The sequence below is a fragment of the Lucilia sericata genome, unplaced genomic scaffold (genome assembly GCF_015586225.1).
Source record: "Lucilia sericata isolate MDLA Ls3-8-SP2 unplaced genomic scaffold, ASM1558622v1 Contig000062F_arrow, whole genome shotgun sequence".
In the NCBI taxonomy this organism is placed as follows: Eukaryota; Metazoa; Arthropoda; class Insecta; order Diptera; family Calliphoridae; genus Lucilia; species Lucilia sericata.
In genome coordinates, this window is record NW_023994097.1 from 196,937 (window position 1) to 213,371 (window position 16,435).

A 16,435-nucleotide genomic window follows, 5' to 3' on the forward strand; every position below is an offset into this window, starting at 1 on the left:
ACTCTACTACCATCTAAAAACTTTACAAAAACACCTCTCCAATCTGATCTGAGGCGACCAATTGGAAAAGACCGAGAAAGAAGGAAGAAGACAAACATAAATCAAGATATGCCAAGGCAATATTCGTTCCTTACAAGATTGCCAAGAGTGCTGCAAACAGCACCCCCTTCAACGCGACGAAGAAGATCGCGTTAAGTATAAAGCTGTGGTAGACGAGTACCAGAAGTTTATGGAAACCGTACCCAGCACGTCTCAGGCAGCAGCTGCAGATGAAATATCCAAAGGGAACCGATCTTAGACAAAGGCAGGTGAGCCGTAAAAAAGGAGGAGGGTTGCAGATAGCAAAACCACACCAGGGCCTCCAGTATCCGCAATTACAGCCAGGTGACCATTCAATGAAATGGTGAAGGATCACCTACTAATGGCACTGGTGAATGTCAAACACGAGGTCATTAACCCTGTAGTAACAGAACGGAGTGCGGTGGGATCTAAACTGACCGAGATAGTTATGGAACACCTACTAGCCAATGAGGCTAGCACATCGTTTTGACTCCGATGAGATATATCGCCGATGCAGGGTGATCAAATACATAGACGCGTTCTCGAAGTACTTCTTCAGCAAATGCACCGCCAAGATTAGTGTTGCAAGGGAAGGCTTAAGCCTTAAGCGTAATTAACCCTTAAATGTAAATAAATGTTTATAAACTAAACATTCAATACACTATTCCGAGAAAAATGTAGGCGATGAAGGAAAACCAACATCTGATTCAGTTTTTCCAAACCTTCATATGCAATTAGAATATATAGGTGTGAATATAATTTTAAATAATTTATTTAATCAACAACAATATAAATAATCAGTAATGGTCACAATGGGTTAACGAAATGAGCATTTTAGTGATGGGCAACATAAGTGGCAGGAGCGGCATAGGTGGTATAAGCAGGAGCTACAGTCTTGACAACAGCTGGGGCAGCATAAGTGGTGTAAGCAGGGGCAGCAGCATAATGGGCAACTGGAGCAACAGTCTTGACAACAGCTGGAGCAGCATAAGTGGTGTAAGCAGGAGCAACAGTCTTGACTACAGCTGGGGCAGCAGCATAAGCAGCAACTGGGGCAACGGACTTAACAACAGCGGGAGCAACTACAGCTTTGACAAGAGGTTCACGGTTGACAACAGCATTGAAACCGTTGATGGGATCGGCAGTGTACTGAACGGTACGTTTGTAACCATCAGCATCGATCAAAGAGTATTCACCACGTACTACATCACCATCACGTTCTTCAATTTGGTGTTTGGAGTCACCAGAAAGGTTGTCTTGTACATTGTATCCGTATTTGTACTGAGGATGAGGATCGTATTCTTCAACAGCCTTGGCCAAAACAGGTTGAGCAGCATAGTGAGCTACGGGAGCGACAGTTTTGACAACAGCGGCAGGAGCAGCATGGTAAACTTGAGCAGCTGGAAGGAAACCAGCATTGGCGACAGCGAGCAAAGCAAAGACAGCAACAAACTGCAAATACATAAATTAGTAAAGATTAATATAATCCAATGGGTTTCATTATCTCATACTAGTATTGACTTATTTATCATTTTGTTTCTGTTTGTTTAAAGTCGTGATCATGAAAATCTTTATCATTAGTATAATCTCTATAAATAAATCCTTTTTGTAGTGATGTTTTGTGGATTTTCTCATACCTTGAATGCCATTTCGATAAAGTTGATTTAGTGACACTTGAAAATGTAACTGATTGAATTGAGTGCAAAATAACTTGTGATAAGAAGTTGTACCATCAACAGCTTTTTATACGAATTAATAAAAATGTCTTGTCTTCATGTCACGGATAGAAGCACTCGTATGCATATAGTATGTACAATATAAATGTATGTGTGCATGTAGGTACAGATAAAGTATTCACCTGTTATCGCAAAGAGTATTGTTGTAAAGTGTTGGGAATACAAACAAATCACAAAATTGTTACTTTTGTCAAATTTACACCAATTTTTATGAATGAATAAATTGTTGTGACGTATGAATGTAGAGCTACTTAAAATCTTAAAATCACTCAGTCGATTAGCTTGTATATGAATTTGAAGCGAAAGGGTTGACATTGGAAGACCATGAAGAAAATAAACTGTTGAGTCATTTAAGTGTAACACTGACCAAAATTCGTTACAATTCTTTGTGTCCACTTTTTACGAAAAATTGTTTCTCCTATCTCAATCCGGTTTTAAGCCATGTTAAAGTATTTGACATTCAATCTAATTAGACTATATTTAATTATTAGCGTATTAAAAGTACTAGACATTAATTCTCATTGAATTCTTAGAATTATTGGTGTTTAAGTTATACATCCGTAATTAAAATATGAGGTTGTGTTTTTATAAACAAAATTATTTTGTTTAAAGTCGTTTATTTATTATACAGAAAAAAATGTTTGAAAAAATATATATTATTAGTTTTTTACCCACCCTTAAGTTTACTAATCTATGTCTGTACATTAGAGTTGTCAAAAATATATCGATTTTGCTCAGATGGGTCTTATTTTGTTATACCCTCCACCACCATCAGTGGTGATAGAGGGTATATATAAATTTGTCATTCCGTGTGTAACACCAAGAAATATTCATCTGAGACCCAACAAAGTATATATATTCTGGATCCTTATGAAATTCTGAGTCGATTTAGCTGTGTCCGTCTGTATGTCTGTCTGTCTGTCTGTCTGCCTCAAACACTCTCACGTTAAAACTAAGCAAAATAAATCAGCCAAATTCTCTGAAAATATTCACTATTGTTCTAAGCAGTTTGGTATTGAAAATCAGCCAAATCGGTACACAACGTAAAAAGTTATGAGTAAAAATTTCAGACTACCTCGAAAAAAAATAAGTTTTTTTCCTAATTCTTGAGTAGTTTTCTCAGAAACTACTAAAGATATTGGAATGAATTTTGTCACACCTTATTTTCTTTACCCAGGGAACAAAAATGTTCAAACTCAAAACAATCGATTCAAAATGTCTCATAGCCCCCATACAAAGATACATATTCTCGTTAATAACTTCGGCAAAAATATCGGTATGACCACGAAATTTTGCACACATGTATGTATATAATAAGAACAGAAATTATATTACCAACGTAGATCTGTATAGGTCGATTATTGGTTACAGCTCCCATATATGGTCCACTTTCGAAAAACACTTAAATACAAATAACTAATTAAGAAATAAATATATTGGAATAATATTCAACATAAATAGGTTTTGTGTATACATATATCACTCTGCGAAATATTTTTCGGATTGGTCCATAATTGGGCATAGCTCCCATATAAGGCCCATTTCCGATAACCACCTAATCGCACATATTACATAACTGAATCAAATTATAGGTATAAAATTCATCATCAATGTGTTTAAAGTAGATATAAAACACCCTGCGAAATTTTTTCTCGCTCGGCCCATAATTGGTCACAGCTCTCATTCAAGGTCAACTTCAGAAAATTACTTAAATGCACATAACTAATTTAGAAATAAAGATATTGAAAAAACATAAATATGTATTGTGTATACATATATCACTCTTCAAAATGTATTTTGGATCCGTCCATAATTGGGCATAGATCCCATATAAGGCCCATTTCCGACGTAAATGCACATATTTCATAACTGAATGAAGATATCGGTATAATATTAGTCATGAATGTGTTTATAGTAGATATGAAATAAATAAAATTGTGGACATTTAAGTCAAATTTTGAAGGGGATTTTGTATAGGGGCTATGGTCAAATGAGACCCTATAATTATAAAATTCATGAGAGTAATCGAGGCTAGTATAGAACTTGGTTTTGCAGCTTTTTGTCGAGATACGAGCATATTGAACATAATTATGAACTTAAAAGCCCTATTCGTCGGGTTCAGTTGTAAGGGGGTTAGGTGAAATAATGAACCAATGTTAATCATTTTCAATAGGCTTCGTCTCCCGTACCATTGAAGATGATGTGCCAAATTTCATTGAATTATCTTCAAAATTGAGACCTGAAGTTTGATTACAAGCTTTACAAGCCCTAATTGACTCGGAAAATGATTCTAAGCCTATTGGTATACTTTATAGTGGTGTAGTGTATAAATAGGCTATAAAAATATGTTTTACGGATCGGTCTATAATTGTTCATATCTGTCATATAAGATCCACTTCTGAAAATCGCACATTTCATTGATAAATAAAGATATGGGAATAGGAAATTTTTTTTTCCATAAGTCACTTTTTCCAATATATTTCATTCAATTATAACTATACACGGATAAAATCGGACACAGTGTGTTTTTTATCGATAAATCATTCTGTGAAATTTTGTTATATCACCATATAAGGTATATATGATTTCTAAATGATAGCACCCTCCTCACGGAAGCACAATTTAAACTTTCACAATTTATTAAATACGTATCTAGTAATATTTTCATAAAAAGTAGCTTACAGGATTCGGCATAGCCGAATATAGCACTCTGACTTGTTAGTGTTTAAAACTTACTGGTGTTAAATTTTAGTCAAATCGGATAACGATAACACGTGCCGGAAATCGATAGAAAAGTGTGAAATTGAGTAAATAATTGGACTTTTTTTGTTTCTTCAAAAATTGTTCCATAATAAATATATGAACCTAAATCCCTATAAACATTTTATGCCGATTTAAAGTCCCCATAGGGTTAATCCGAGGGTTAGTTGGCAGTGTTCTAAGTAGACTGTGAGTGGCTTCGATTACCGCCAAAAACCCAGCTTAAAGAGCGCACAATAGTCCCGATAGGGTCCTAGGCGAAGTTCGCCGTACTAAACGAATTAAAGTCAGATGGTATTAAAATAATAAGCGCTTCTTCTACCGATTTTAATCTAATGGACATAAATTGTTGTAAAATACGAAGTAAAAGTTTCAAACCAGCATCTCTTCACAAATTTAGGTTTTCTGTCAAATGTGTGTAAATTCGTAACATTACATTTTTAATAAAACAGATACAAAAAATCTAATATTTATCGTTGTTCTTAAAAATTAAACTAACTTTTTGAGATTCGGCGCTACAAATTATTTCCAGCGAATTTTATATCAATACCATAGTAGTTTTAAAACAATTTTAAAACAGTGAATTTTTGTAAGAATGGGGGAATGTCAATAGTGAACAATAGGGAGAGTTTTGAACTTATAAAAGTTGGGTTTGTCAAATTTTATAGCCCAATACCAGGCTTGGGAGGTAATGATTACACAAAGTAATTCATTACATGGTCGATTTCAATTACTTTTAATGTACAATTGATCAATAACCCATTACAATTACTTCTAATTGTAATGGAAGCTTTTTCAATTACTATTACTTGTAATGTATAAATGACTTTTTCCCGAGTGTTAAAAAAGTTTCCGCGCAAATGCTTTAAAGTGTTTGATATTTACCCTAAACAAAATTTTAGATTTTTTAATCAAAATCGGAAATTCTTGGCATAAATCCACAACATTTACACGGAGAAAATGAAAGGATAGGGACGGCGGTTTTTGTTTATCCCTTTTCCAAATTTCTACCCAAACATGAGATTATACGATTAAAAATTCAAGTAAATTTGTTTGTGAATGGTTTTAGGAAATCGATTTGCCACGGAAGATTTTTGCACCAAAATGACTCGAGAAAAAGGTTTTCGTTATTAGAATACTACTATATATCACGTAGTGATAGTGCCTAATTTTGGTTATATGAATTTCGTTATTTTTTACAAGGATTAATATGATTTTTGGTTCATAAAATTTTTTAAATTTTATGTAAAATGCATTTTTATGTATGAATGTATGTATGTATAGTTGTCTGTGCAACAACTGTATTAATAAGATTTTTTTTTTCCAGATTTTAATTTCTTTATTTATAGTCAACAACTTATGAATTAAATAATTTGCGTAATTCTTTTTAAAATGGCTATCAGTGGTGTGCAATGTAAGTGGCTGGAGCAGCATAGTGTGCTACGGGAGCAACGGTCTTGACTACAGTTGGGGCAGCATAATGAGCTACGGGAGCAAGAGTTTTAACAACAGTAGCAGGGGCAGCATAATGAGTAACTGGAGCAACTTTTTTGACAACAGCAGGGGCAACTACAGCTTTAACAGCTAAAGGTTCACGGTTGACGACGGCATTGAAACCGTTAACTGGATCAGCGGTGTATTGAACAGTGCGTTTGAAGCCATCGGAATCAATCAAGGAGTATTCACCACGAACAACATCACCATCACGTTCTTCAACTTGGCTCTTGGAGTCACCAGAAACGGCATCTTGGACATCGTAGGCAAATTTGTATTGTGGATGAGGATCGTATTCGTCATCAGCTTTAGCTAAAACAGGTTGTGCAGAATAATGAGCTACTGGAGCAACAGTTTTGACAACTGTAGCAGGGCCAGCGTGATAGACTTGAGCAGTTGGAATGATGCCAGCATTGGCAACAGCGAGCAAAGCAAATACAGCGATGAACTAAAATTAAGTATTAACAAAAAGTTTATTAATGTCCTTTATGAAACTTCTTAAAATTCCTTACCTTGAAAGCCATTTTGATTAGTTATATTTGGGTGACTACAAATGTTGTTTGATTGAATCAAACTTTAATTGAACTACAATTTGTTGGAAAAAATCACAAGTTTTTATACCTGTAGATTCGAAGTGTTACAATTCTTTTTTAATTTCTTACTATAATTGTTGCTTTAACAAGAAGCAAAAATTGACAATAATTATATATTTTTTTTTAATTTTGACAATATTATTTGTTAGTGTTTTAAAAATATCAACACAACCAGCTTCGGGTGGCATTAATAAAATCCTATTATCAACGCTTAATTAATTAAATAATATTTTTTATTTCTACGTTTATATACATACATATACTTAAACATTTTTTAATTTTCTTAGCCATGAAATTTGGGAATTTTGAGAGAAACAAATGTGTAAATGGATGTATGTTTGGAAATGTTTGGCGCCAAATGTTGTATGAATGAATTCAAATTAAATTTCTTATGAATTAAATTTTATATATCGGTTAACGTTTTAGATTAAAAGATATATGTACATAGTAGAAACATTTCATACATTACTTATAGTTAAGTTATGTATGAAAGTATAATTTCGTAAAATGAAAAGTATATGCTCATATGTATATAGAATTTTTTTAATGGTGCGTCGTATGGACTAATGTATACGATATTTACACATTTCAGACCAATTAAAGCAATTTGGCATCGATTTGTTAGCACATATTTTTGCATATTTTACATATAAGGGTATAATTTTGCATTATATAACTTTTTAGCATATTTAAGCCATATTTATTATTTTCATGTTTTGTGGTTTATTTTTCATATTTCAATATTTTAAAAATTCTCTTTTCAAAACATTATTTTTAAAAATGTTATTCAATTTATTTTTAATTTTACTACCTGTTTTACAATTTTGAAAAAAAAAGAAAATAGTTATAGTTTTTTATACGATGAAGTATTAATTTCTAAATCTGACATAAAAGCGATAACTTTTGATATCATGAGACCATTCCATTTTAGTCGTTTAAAAAATAGTAACGATAATTATTGGATTCTATGACAACACCGATTAAAATAACAGCAATGAATAGATACAGTTCGAAGAAAGGTGTCAAACTTTGTCGTTTCAAATTTGTTTTTTTGTGGACCAAATGAACGTAAAAGGGAATCCTATTAAACTAATTCTTCAAAATATGATATGATCAATTATTAAAAAGAAAACTTGTAGGATCATATATGATATGAAATATTAGCAGCATTTTTTAAACAATTAGATTTATTAAATCCAAATTTTAGTTATTGCACTATATGCCAGGTGGATAAGGCAAAAGATTTTAATAGAGGTTAAATAAATTTCAAATCATAGTGTCAGAAGCGGCCAACAGATGGAGTTATTTCAAAATTTAATATTAAAATTATAATTTTTCCAAACAATTTGTTGCAATAATTGTTATTTGCACCATTTAAGTTACAGAAATTTTTTTTATTTTTCTATTTTTACACATTTTAAAAAATATTTGCCATCTATTGGCGAATAGCAAAATGAAACAAATTTATTTATTTGAAAATTATTTTGGTTTTGTTCTATGAATACTAAGCATTATCATATTGAAATTAGCTAAATCCAACTATTTTTTTTTATTTAATAAATCCAAATTGTATTTACTTCTTTTAGCTGCAGAATCGCCATTTAGCACTAAGATTAATTTTTCGTTAACCTTAAATTAACTTATACAGTGTATTTTCAGATATTGAAAACTAAATTTGAGTCTCCAAAGGTAATTTTTTTCTTGAAATAAAATAAATCCAAAATAAATTCAATGCTTAAAAAAAGCCCACATTGATTATTTCATTACAAGTTCAGTCTTTTAGAGCTTTTCAATGTTATAGAATAATTAAAACTTTTATTTTTTTAAATTTTAACCCCCTTATTCACAAACAACATTTTTATTTTATAAAAGGTTTATAAAACAAAATTTCCATACAAAATCTAATTTATAAACTTTTTATAAAATACAAATTTTGTTTGTGAATAAGAGTGTAAGACTATATTTTTTTAGTGTGCAAATTTTTGGTTTGCCTGCTTATGTACATATACAAAGATATGGGTCATTTCGTGTAGTGACCCAACTTTAGAAATCGATGTCTTCCGATTTTGATGAAATTTGCACCAAGGTTAGTACTATTGGATAGTAGACCAGACACATATTTTCACCGCTATAGGTCCAGAACTGGCGGACTTAGATGGGGTCAAATTTTAACATTTTAATCATAGAGAGTTTTATTCAAATAAGTGTAACTTTTCACATATTGGTCCTAGCAAAAATTGTCCAAAGGAGTTCAGATAGCTATTTCTTCAAAGTTAACAAAATTTTTTTTCACAAAACTCCCTTTTTTTCTCAAACGAAAGCTTAGACAAATTACTTTCAGGGCTTTATAGTTCCCTAATGGAATGCGAGTGGGATATCTATCAAAAAATTATTTTTTAACTTAAGAATAAGATTTAAGTGAGATATTGGAGGTCAAAGATTACAAAAATATATTTTTAGCGAATATATATCTTATTATGCGTTTTGATGTTATTATAATTTCTATAGAGAATTGAATTTCCTACATTTCGAATATTTTCGCATAATGTTATTGAAAACCACAGTGTTTTTACTATTTTGAAAATTCAAAAATTGTTACAAAATATTTAAAGATGAAGTTTGATTTTAATAAAATTTGGTGGAAATATTACTCTAAATATGTGGATTGTGACCACCAATTTTTTTCTAATTCTTATCATATATGACCTGTGATACTATCTGAAATTATGGATAGACAGACATTGCAGTATGGGTCATAGAGCGAATTTGAGATAAAACGTGTAACAATGTATAAGCATATATTAACTACTTATGAGTGACGTAAAAATTATGACTAATTTGTTATTAGTACAATCTATATTAAGATTTGAAAATATTCGTGCAATGGAAAAATAATGCACTCTAGCTCGAAAATAACTAATGATACGCAAAAATATTCTTCAACCAAAATGTAGAAAATTCAATTCTCTATAGAAATTATAATAACTTTAAAATGCGTCCGACGCATATTAAGCAAGATATTGGGCAAAAACTAATTTTGGTAACCTTTGACCTCCAAGATCACGCTTAGCGCGCAAGATATTTTCGGTGACTTTTAATCCTTACTAATTATGCTAAGGGGAAGCTATGTGTCAATTTTCATTTAGATATCTTAAATTCCCCAGATTTCTTATTTTTTTGACTAATTTGCCTAGGGAGTAAACAATGTTCTTTTTTGTTTTCTGATAAATATGTTTCTAATATAATATAATTTGCATTATCATTCGATATCTCGTGAACTATTAAATATTTGTAATTAAATTTCATACAGTCGAAGCTGTTTTACAGTTGATATAAAGTTGTTAGGATACGTTAGGGCCAGTGGACTCTAAAAGTTGGTCACCTGGGATAATTTTTTTTGATCAGATCAATATTTATTTATGATCAGCATAAAACAAAATTTTCAATAAATCTAAATAGTCCTAGTTCCTGAGAAGCATCTATGTTGGAATATGTAAATAAACCCTAATTTTTAGTTTTTGGCCAAAAAGAATGAAAGAAAGCGCAAAAGCTTTAAAATAAAAATAGGTTTATTTAAGAGGACGTATCACTCCTTGGTAATATCCAATTGGCCAATTCTGGTATGAAAAGGTCTTAATAATAAATGGTAAAATACAAAGTATTTTTAAGTTTCAATTTTTAGTTAATAACACAGTAAATAATTCAATGTACGAATTAATTAGTTCAACTTCTCGTAAAAACATGACATTCACGATTTAATTTAGTGATCCCGAATACCCTATATTTGGTTTGATTCTATTGGCAAGAAAATGGTTCTTTTGACGCTGTGTGCATTGTTAACAGACAATATTTAGGAAATCTTTATAAAACAAATCAAGATCAATTTTGAGAGGCGTAACCAAAACACATCGATTTCGATATCCATGGAGACTAAATTGTTTCATACAAATTTACCAAAATATAAATAAAATTTCGATACGGTTGAAATTGGAGTTTTGAAACTGTTGTTTTAAAACGACATTTCATTAACAATGTTTTACATCCTGCTATCCAAATTTCATGAAGAGGTAATACTTACTTATTATATACATGGTCCATTCTAATGATTATGTAATCAATTAATAATTTGATTTAAAATAAAATTTTATTTACTGTTAAATGCTAAAATATTTATTCACTAATTAACACTAATAGTACAAATGTTCTATTTAAGATATAAAACAATTAAAAAAAATACTAAATAACAAAATGAATAGAAAAATGAAAACAATAAAAATGATCAAAATGCAACGGGCAAAAAATGGCCGTTCAGAGTATTTTCTTAATGTTGATATTGGGATTCGTGTGATTCGTGTTGGGGGACTTCATAAGTGATGTATGTTTGGTGGGCAGTTTGCTCAGGATGGGCATGATGATTGACAGGAGCAGCATAAGATGCAGGTTCATGATGGTATTGAGTAGTGTGCACGGGAGTAACATGTACGGGAGCTACATGAGCAGTGGTGACTACTTTGTGGCCATTAATAGGTTCACGGTGTACAACAGCATTAAAACCATTGACATCATCGGCAGTGTATTTGACAGTACGACGGAAACCATCAGCATCAGTTAAAGAGTATTCGCCATGTACAACATCTCCATCACGTGATTCGGTTTGGCTCTTAGAATCACCTGAGACAGCATCTTGAACTTCATAGGCAAAGTTATATTTAGGATGAGGATCGTCAGGATATTCTTCATGGGCAGCGTGGTGAGTCTTTTGTAAAACAACATGGTGTTCTTGGGGAGCAGCATGGTGATAAACGGTGGGTTGGTGTTCTAAAGTGACATGTTGTGGCACTTGGATAACACCAGCATTAACAGCTGCCACTAGAGCCAAGATAGCGATGAACTGTTAAAAAAATAAAGTAAATTAATTAATTGTCTTCATTAAGTCTTGTTAATTTATGCATATTAGTTTGTTTTTCAGAACCAAAATTGTAATAGGTAAAAGTTTGACCCTGCATGGATATTTAAAATTTAAGGCTAAGAGTCCTTGATATAAGTGATTTTTTCATTTTTTTTCATTATTTTGACTGTAAATTGCATTAATGTTTTCAATAATAAAAAACCACAAAAACTAAACTGTATTGATTTTTATTAAAAAATTGCAATCACTTTTTTTTGCTTCTTTGTTTGGCACAGTAATCCATGAATTGCATTTTTAAATTAGGCCAATATCATCAATACAAAAGGTATTTACTTCGTTATTTGTTGCCATGTGCAAAAACTATACTGATTTTAAATTAACAACAATGCAAATTTTCAATTAGTGTTACTTATTTTTTAAGTTGAAGGCAAATTGTATTAAACCAATTTACCGTAAATTGTAGGGAAACAAAAAGATGTAACTTAAACACGAATACAAACACACACTCACCTTGAAGGCCATTTTTGCACAAAAAACGATTTATTTTAACCAAAATACGAAGAAGTAAGTTAAATAATTATTCACCAAAGTCTTTGTCCTAACACTTTGAGGTACGTGATTTGAATAATAATTGAATCCGCAACTGCATTTGTTTTTATACTCGAAAATCTTTGCTAAGACTCACATGTATAATGTGTGTATGTAATTAATTTTTGAAGGTACTTTGGGATGGATGATTGAATGGAATGGCTGGATAAATGATTACACTTATGGATATGTGTTTGTAGCTCATTTTATTTCTCATAGTAATTTTTTTTATTTTTATTTCTTGGCATTTCACTTTTTAGCTTATTGCTTAGAGTATTTTGTTGCCTTAAAAAAACACTATACAAAAAGTTAAAAATAACAAAAAACTATTTATAATTCACCGCAGGCTAAATAATGAATATCCGAAAATCAAAAACAACAACAAAAATTCACGTTAAACAGGCAGACACCCACAGGTCAGACACCCATGTCAATGTCTGTACACTAACATATAATTCAATAGTTTCGAATTGTATTATCATCGCATGTGTATGAGTGTATTACCGCATAACAGCACAATAAATATAAACATTCAATCATACATTTACCATTTAACAATAATCAATATACGTATTAAATAACGCGAATCGATATATTGATATACATAGATTCATGTACAAACACGAAAACTTAATAAAAATAATAAAAACTAAATAAGTGTGAGTAAAATGAAGTACGTACAACATAATAAAACAAAAGACTTAAGCGAGCAACTTGATTTTGTAAATTATTGCACATACTTGACGTTAACAGTGCGTGCCTTTACTTCTTTTTGTATTTGAATACAAATTGTGTGTTAGTGTGTTACAATATGTTTGTTTTTCTTTAGATATGTACATTCATTCATTCATTGATATATACTTAAACATTTGATAAGTACACTAATTACTTATTACCATAATACTTATAATTTGAATGTGAATGCACACAACCCGCATAAACTACACATATGAGTATCAATCAATAATATATATTAAAACTATTAAATAACCATATAATTTATTATATTCATTAGGATGTCACCGAAAATTTATTTATTTAAAGATTTATTTTAATGAAGTAAATAGAAGAAACAATTCTTTTAATTTCGCGATCTCAGTGCACACAAATAATAATTTGACATTCGTATGGCTTTCTTCATTTTTGAAATGATTAAATAAACAAGCAAGTCTCATAAAATAGGGATGAATTTTTATTTAAACACATAAGAAAAAAAAAAAGAGCTGTTTTCATCCTATTTAGTGGGGTAATGATTACATTTTCAATTACATTAAAAATTTTAGTTAAAATTTTATATTGATTTTGTTAAGCAAATGTTTTTTTATTTTATAAAATTTGTAATCCAATTACAATTTAAAAATCAATATTTTTTAAATTTCATTTTAAAATATTACTTGATTAAACATATTAAACAAATAACAAAGTATTATAAATATCAGTTTAAAATAATAATAATAAACGAACTTCACTACAAAATAATTGTTATGGAAACTTTTTCAATTACAATTACTTATAACTGAAATTTTCTCAATTACAATTACCTATATTGTGCATATGCCTTTATAATTACATGTAATTTTAATTAAAAATTGTACCTAAATTACTAGTACAAGTAATTGTAACTGGTAAATTTCAATTACTAGTAATTTTATTTGGACAAACTTCAATTATAAGTAATTGTAATTGATTATAATTATAATTGACCAATAATTATTGGTCAATTACACACTTCAAGTTATTGAAGTTGACATAACTGCAACTACAATTACAACTAATTTTAATTGGTTATTGTTTAATTACACATTACAAGTATTTGTAATTGACATGTAATGAGCCACTTTATGGTAATGTAAATAGAGCATATTATACAAATTTTATTTTTTATTGTATATTTAACGATTTTTAAGAGCATGTTTTTGGTTTCCCTGGTAATGATAAAAATTTTTGTTTTCTGATAATATTTTCATGGGTTCTTTCAGAATTTTGGACATACTTTATGATACATTTTTGTTTGTCTTCTTTGGAATAGGTCAGTCCTAATGTACAATTTTTATATATAATTATATAAAATAAAAATACATGTGTGTATTACTGTTATGTACATATTGTACATTGCACATACATATGTATGTATACACATATCGGTACCTTATTTTAGAAAATTTTAGAAATTTGTTTTTAAAATGGTTTATTTGACATTTACTAGTAGAATGATATAGAATAAACTATTAATAATAATAATTTGGTTTGTCAAATAATAAATGCTTATTAAACAGTTTAAACTGCATTTAAACTTTTCTTTCATCTTAATTTTCAGCTTTTGATAAAATATTTTACCTTTTACACACATATATTTAAACTTAGATACATATTTTCTTAATTAAGGCGACGATATGTATGATATGTTTACTACAAGCAATAATGTTTTTTGTTTATTAAGTATTTTACTACATGAATGAAATTTTCTATTGTACATGTAAGCAGATAGTTTTGTGAATGAGTCTGTATTGCGGATTATCTGTCATGTATTATATTTAATACCAAACACGCTTATAATACAGTATTTCAAACTACAATTTCTTAAATTTTGTAATTGTCTAATGATATACAAAATTACCATAGGTAGGTATAAATAATAACAATGTCCTCAATAGTTTTCCATATTTTATATTAATAAAATACATTTTCATAAAAAAACATATGATAAATAGTTATGAAGGAGCCAAATAACTTACAGAAGTCAAACCATATTAAAATAAAACATTCTTTAAATACTCTGTCTAATTCATTACACGTATGAATAATAATTGTAAAAAATTAACTGTTCACTTAACTAAGTCACTGTTACTGATAAAATTTGAAAAAAATGTTTTTGTTATTAAACTTAGTTTTCATGCGTAAGTTGTTCAAATATTTAACTGGTTTTTTTAAGTTGCGCATTTATAGTACATACGCTTGCTGAATCATCGTTTTGAATTCGAAATTCAGTGTCATTAATAATTTGACTATTTAAGTAATTGAATTTATTTATTGCATATTCATTATTATTTTAGGCAAATATGTTCATAAAATTCAACAAACTACTCATGTTTGTTTAATTAAATTAAGTTAAATTAATTTCACTTTATCTATTTTATAACGGTTTGTTTATATTTATATTAATTTAAGCCAAACTAAGCAAGCTATGATTATTCGTTCAGAAAGTAATCAAATTGATAAATTATTTTAAACTTGTATTCAGTATTCCCAGGCTAACCTTTTTGAGACTAAATTTAGCCTTTTTATTCTTTAGCTTATTATTAACATTTTTAGATTTTTAATAATTATTATAAATGTGTTGTTTAACTTTTTTATAACTTTTAATTGATTTTTGGAAAGATTGGGCTTCTATTTCAAATAAGTTAAATTCGCTGTTTCGCACTTTCTAATATCTAATGAAGCTGAGAACCTCTGCTTCAAAATAATATTATTTAATTCAATTCATCAGGATTAAAAAAATAAATGGAAGCTTAAAGAACATTTGCCGCATGTTTTTTGTTTCAAAAATTAGACTTTTTATACCCACCATCAAACAAGAATGTTTTTGTCATTCCGTTTGTAACACATCGAAATATTGGTCACATATTGGTCATATATTCTGAGTCCTTATTAAATTCTAAGACGATCTAGCCATGTCCGTCCGTCTGTATGTTGAAAGCACGATAGAGCCCGAACGAGAAGAGCTAAGGAGCTGAAATTTAGCACATATCTTTTTTATTGATGCAGTTTCTTTGGTATTGAAAATAGGCCATATCGGTTCATGTTTTCGCATAGCCCCCATACAAGTGTCCCCCCGAAAAACAGTGTAAACAGTCATAGATTGTTTAAAAACATAAGTATGCCAATGAAATTCTAATTAAACAAGTTTTATATGAGGCAAAATCTCTCTACCAAATTTTACGAGAATGGTCCATAATTGACCCTACCCCATAAGGTCTCATATAAGGTCCCTCTCGATCATAACTTGCTTCAAAATGATAGCAATGCAACGAAATTCGACATATTCAAGTTTTAAGGGAACCTAAATATCTCTGCTAAATTTTTTTGAAATCGGCCCATAATTGACCCCAACCCCCATATAAGATCCCCTTCAGAAAATGACTTTAACTCTTATAACTTGCTTCAAAATGATAGTTAAGCAACGAAATTAAACGTAAACAAGATTTTGGGGAATTAAAATATTTCCCCCATATTTTATGGAGATCGGCCCATATTTGACCCTACGCCCCATATAAGGTTCCACTCAGAAAATTACT

The 16,435-nt window shown here is 30.0% G+C and overlaps 2 protein-coding genes across 2 annotated transcripts; both read right to left on the reverse strand.

Annotated features, from left to right (window-relative positions):
* Positions 1 to 814: 814 nt before the first annotated feature.
* Positions 815 to 6,715, reverse strand: LOC119616233 (cuticle protein-like). Its single transcript, XM_037972561.1, has 4 exons — positions 6,563 to 6,715; positions 5,959 to 6,498; positions 1,698 to 1,715; positions 815 to 1,512 (listed from the first exon to the last, which is right to left on the reverse strand). The coding sequence occupies exons 1-4, from the start codon at positions 6,572 to 6,574 to the stop codon at positions 895 to 897; spliced, it is 1,188 nt and encodes a 395-aa protein (XP_037828489.1). The 5' UTR covers positions 6,575 to 6,715; the 3' UTR covers positions 815 to 894.
* A 4,053-nt stretch (positions 6,716 to 10,768) lies between these two features.
* On the reverse strand, positions 10,769 to 12,304 carry LOC119616214 (larval cuticle protein A2B). The gene is made up of 2 exons (XM_037972543.1): positions 12,063 to 12,304; positions 10,769 to 11,534 (listed from the first exon to the last, which is right to left on the reverse strand). The coding sequence occupies exons 1-2, from the start codon at positions 12,072 to 12,074 to the stop codon at positions 10,965 to 10,967; spliced, it is 582 nt and encodes a 193-aa protein (XP_037828471.1). The 5' UTR covers positions 12,075 to 12,304; the 3' UTR covers positions 10,769 to 10,964.
* Positions 12,305 to 16,435: the final 4,131 nt, after the last annotated feature.